At 34.4% G+C, this 5,104-nt stretch overlaps 1 protein-coding gene across 1 annotated transcript; it reads right to left on the reverse strand.

The window, feature by feature from the left end:
• Positions 1–310: 310 nt before the first annotated feature.
• Positions 311–3,964, reverse strand: LOC101262744 (ACT domain-containing protein ACR4). The gene is made up of 7 exons (XM_004228379.5): positions 3,728–3,964; positions 3,022–3,067; positions 2,796–2,910; positions 2,342–2,409; positions 1,323–1,922; positions 959–1,063; positions 311–871 (listed from the first exon to the last, which is right to left on the reverse strand). The coding sequence occupies exons 1-7, from the start codon at positions 3,796–3,798 to the stop codon at positions 527–529; spliced, it is 1,350 nt and encodes a 449-aa protein (XP_004228427.1). The 5' UTR covers positions 3,799–3,964; the 3' UTR covers positions 311–526.
• Between the last annotated feature and the right edge of the window lie 1,140 nt (positions 3,965–5,104).

Consider the following 5,104-nt stretch of genomic DNA (forward strand, 5'->3'; position numbering starts at 1 on the left):
CAACTAACATAGTAGAGAAGGGTCGAACTCTAAGAATGATTACTTGTCAACTAAGGGCAACTTCAAGTTTTTCTTTTTTTTATGTATTATGTCTATTAGAGAAAACCTCTCTTACCTCACTTCTGAGGTTGAGGTCAGATCTACGTATACTCTATCCCCCCAGCCCCACTCTGTACGAATACACTAGGTATGTTGTTGTTGTAAACCTCGATTGGAACATGACAAAGGTTTTACGGCTTATCCTAGGTTTGATATCGAACTAGTAGTTACTTTACAAACACAATAAAAACAAAAGAGGATCACACAAGCATAGCAGTTAAAGGGAGAAAATGTATCTCCTGCTGTACATTTGCTTAGTATAAACTTTACAAGTTTTGCATTTGCAATGGAAATAAAAGTTTTGGCCTATGACTAAGAACATCTATGCTAAGAACTAGCAGAAACTGGCAGCAGAGGCCCCTGCCTATCACTATGAACTTCTATTTCAAACTTTACATGTTAGTTAAGTTTGAAATAGAAATAAAGTTTAGGAATATGACTTTGTCAATCCCAAATTGTAGAGAAATTTCTCTGATCTTGATCTTAATATGTTACCTAAAGAGAACCTGGAAGTTTGCTGTGGAGGTGCACCCGAGTAGAGATCATCCGTCACCTGAAGAAGGGTTACACCTATTTCTTTCCGGACAGCCTCGATGGTTTCATTTTTAACTGGACCACCTGATGTATCAGTCACGTAAAAGGCGTTAACAGCTTGTGTGCCCCTTGTCATGACCTCTGCACGGGAAACTGAAAGACCGTACTCCCTAAATATGCGAGTTACATCAGATAGAAGCCCGATTCTGTCATCTCCACATAGTTCCAGTCTTATTCCCTGCATATTATGGACAAAAGGAAGCACATAAGTTAAAAAGTTCGGAGTTTGAGTACTTAATTTGCATTCGGATCATGAGTTTTGTACCGCTGAAGTTCTCCTCTTGATAGCTGCCTCCAAGCAGTGAATTACACGTTGCCTCTCCGCTTCAGAACTAATGGGGTACCCATCCATATGCCTAATGTAATATTCCTAACCAAATACAAAAGCAAGCAACACGAATGCAGATTAACAAAGAGAAAAAAAGTAACAACTTGGTTCATAGTGTTAGACTACTAATGGCGCAAGACAGTTAATTTTTGCATTTATTAACCACTAAGCTTCTATGGTAAAATTTCGAATAATGAACTTTTAAAATGCTGTTTTAGAAAATAAAAGTTCATCTCGCAGTTCATGTGCGATGAAGCAGAAAAAAATGACTTGGGAAATTTTCAAGCATTTAAAAGAGTACCTGATAAGCATCAGGTCCTTCAGCAATGATGGTAGCATGATACACTACAAACTGCATATCAGTTAATGTGCACACTGCATCGAAGAGCAGCTTAGGACGGTCTGGACATCTCAAAGTCACAACAGTGTACCCTTTATCTGCACACCTTTCTACGGTTACCAGAGGCTTCTTATTGTCAACCGATACACAATCTGTATCATCTTTATCATAATCACGATCAGCATACATCATCTGATGTAGCCTCCTTCCCGTATGAGTGGAGCCAACAGAAACTGCTGTATTGGCACCCCACATATCTCTGTCACCTTTTAAAACATACAACATCAGTTGCCTGATATTCGCAAGCCTCTCAGGATCGGTTATTGCCAATCTGCTTTCTTCATCGGTTATGTAAACAACTGATGCCATTCTTGAATTGTGAGTCCAGACTTCTGCTGCTACAACATTACACTTGTGGTCTGCAAGAACAGCAAAGATCTCTGAAAGCAATCCTGGTCTGTCTCGCCCCGTCAGTTCAATGGTTGTGTGTTCTGAAGCAGATTGAACACCCACAGATCTTTCCAAAGACCGGAAGCTGCGGCCCCCCCTCTGTCCCAGTGACTGCAACACAAGAAAATGTTTACTCAATCTCACACTATAACATTATCTGTATTAAGTAAAAAATATATTGTTTGATCTTCCTTAACTCAGTGATATCCACTTCCTACTCAGTCTCCTCCGAGGCTGACAACTAACGAAATTACGTATTTCAGTGAGCATACTGACCATGAGTGAAGTAGGGGGGACAGAAGATCCGAACCCCCTTTCTTGGAGCATGATACAATTGTCAAAATTACTTAATGCATATAAAGTAGATGTTGAATTTCTTCTTTTGAATCCACCCTTAGTGAAAACTGATACGAACCTAAAGGTGTTATACTAAAACAGACTGATGACTGAAAAACTTCTAAAAGGGGGCAAACAATGGCTGCCTGATTAATCAATCAATCAAGTACGTCTCAATACGGAATTAGATGTACCTGCTGAATGCGGTCAGCGACATTATCTTCATAGAGCTTTTTTCCATATCGATCAGTAACATGAAACACTGAAACAACGGAAAAACAATTAAAACAGGCACTACTGGAAAATAAAAAACAGGAATTAACAACAGACAGATTCTGTAGCTAAACAAAAAAATCCATTCTAATCCTACTTAACAACGGATTATCAAAAAACTATGTTAGCTACAAACAATTCAACAATGGATTAGCAACGAAGTTCATAACTTATTCCAGTTTATTTGTAGTGTATGAAGGGTATACAACAACAACAACAACAAGATATCCTGTGTAATCCCATAACTGGGGTTTGGAGGACCTTACCCCCACCTCGAAAGGTAGAGAGACTGTTTCCGACAAACCGATCAGCTCATAGAGTGTAAAGGGTGTACTAAATAAATTGAGAAAACGTAAGAAAAATCAAGAAACTCACCATCCATAAACCATTCCCCATCAGAAGATATATAAGCTCTTTTGATTAAAAGGTTCAAATCAGACAGAACCTGAACCACTTCCAACAAGCTTCCTCTTTTATTAGCACTATCAACCTGTAAATTCCAATCATTTTTTATTTTTTATATCCCAATTCAGCAAAACTGATTCGATCTATTTTACATACACAAAAAAAGATCTTTAACAAATACCAAACACATACATACCTTAATCAAAGTTGTTTTCTGGTCAGATGTGTTATCAACAGTAACCCTACAAACACCACAGCATCAAAATTAACAATCGAATCAGCACAAAAATGCAAATTTTCAATTTACAAACAATCTTGATTACAAAAATAGCAATTTTGATCACAAATGAACACATGGGGGTGGAGGGGGAGACTATATATCTACCCTTTTAGCTTCAAATTCCGACTCCACCTCGAATTAATCAACACACCATATAGAAAAAAAGCAAAATTTTCAATTTACAGACAATCTTGATTGCAAAATTAGCAATCTTGATGACAAATGAACACATGGGGATGAAGGAGGAGACTATCTATCCACCCTTTTAACTTCAAATTCTGACTCCGCCTCGAATTAATCAAACACACCATATAGCAAAATTTTCAATTTACAAACAATCTTGATTACAAAAGTAGCAATCTTGATGACAAAACAACACATGGGGGCATCTATCTACCCCTTTAGCTTCAAATTCTGACTCCACCTCGAATTAATCAACACACCATGTACCAAAAATGCAATTTTTTTCAATTTACAAACAATCTTGATTACAAAAGTAGCAATCTTAATGACAAATGACCACATAGGGCTGTTTATCTATGCTTAAAATTCTGACTCCGCCTCGAATTAATCGAACACACCATTTTCACAGAAAGAGTAAAAAAAGAAAAAAAAAGAGTACCTTGGGGGGTTCATTCGAAGGACAAGTTTCTTGAATTCATCATCAGAAAAAGAAGGAGACCAGTAATCCATTTTGAATGGATCAAAAATTCCTCTGTACTGTTTTCTTGTTTATTTTTTTCAGTTCTCAAGAGAGCTTTTTTTTTTTGTGTCACTTGTGTGTGTATCTGAGTCAGTAAGACAGAAAGGATGTGAGGTGTTGCTGGCGTTAGTTTTATATACAAAAAAAAATATATATAAAAAATGGGTGACTTAAATGATGTCTCTTGACCTTTGCCAAGAGTTTCTTTGGGACGTTACAAATACAATTTTAGAAAAAGAAAAAAAAATATATTCTCAAATCATAGTAAATATTATTTAAATATTTTTTGTTATATTTTTAGATATTAATTATTGTTTACTGTTTAAAAATTAAAAAATATATTTTTTTAATCCTAACTGACATATATGTATCATTATCTTATTCATTACCAATTAGACATTTATCGATAGATAAGATAATGCAATGTGTTCATACTTAGTCTTTTAATAAAGTGAAAGGCATATATACTCTAGTTAATGAATGACAAAAACATTAATATTTTAAAAATATGATGAACAATATGTATATATTATTTATAATAATTCGAAGTATATTTATCGTTTTCGTGAAAAAAAATTATTTTACATAAAAAAGGGATGATATGGTCACTGGTCACTTGGTCAGGGTTCATATGGGACCCTCTCTATCACAAATACAGCCGCCCACCCTGCAATTTGGGAAAAAAATAAGAACTTTTTAGACTAAATTAGTGAATACAAAACATGTGTCATTTAGTTCTTGATATATATATTTTAGAGCTTGTTTTATTTGCAGATTAAGTTATTTTGATTTTAGGGTAATTTATTTATCTAAGAAATAAAATTATATAATTTTATATTTTGTATAATTGATATGGTGATATAAATTTATTTTAAATTTTTTTATTGAAAGAAAGACGTGAAAATTTTTATTATTTTGATGTTTATGAAAGACGAAGCTAGATCATGATAGAAAAAAGTGTTAGGTTTCAATTGATACCCTAACATGACGTGATTGATCTTCTGAATTATGGAGATCCTTAAAATATTTAAGTAGTAGTGTATGTGAGTGTGGAGAGAGTTAATGTTCAACTAGCTCCTTCCGCGGGTTATTCTCTGTAAAAGCGGGCGATTGATCTTGAAATAAATTTATAAATTTTAGGTTAATTTATTCTACTAAATGGATGTGATAAAATAATATTTAATTTTATATTTATATTTTTTTATTTAAAGGTATTTATTCCTGATCCCTTTTCGGAAGGATCCATTAAAAATTTATTGTTAAAAAGTAGCCTAAATATGAAAGAAAAAAGAGTTA

The sequence above is a fragment of the Solanum lycopersicum genome, chromosome 1 (assembly GCF_036512215.1).
Source record: "Solanum lycopersicum chromosome 1, SLM_r2.1".
Taxonomy (NCBI): domain Eukaryota; kingdom Viridiplantae; phylum Streptophyta; class Magnoliopsida; order Solanales; family Solanaceae; genus Solanum; species Solanum lycopersicum.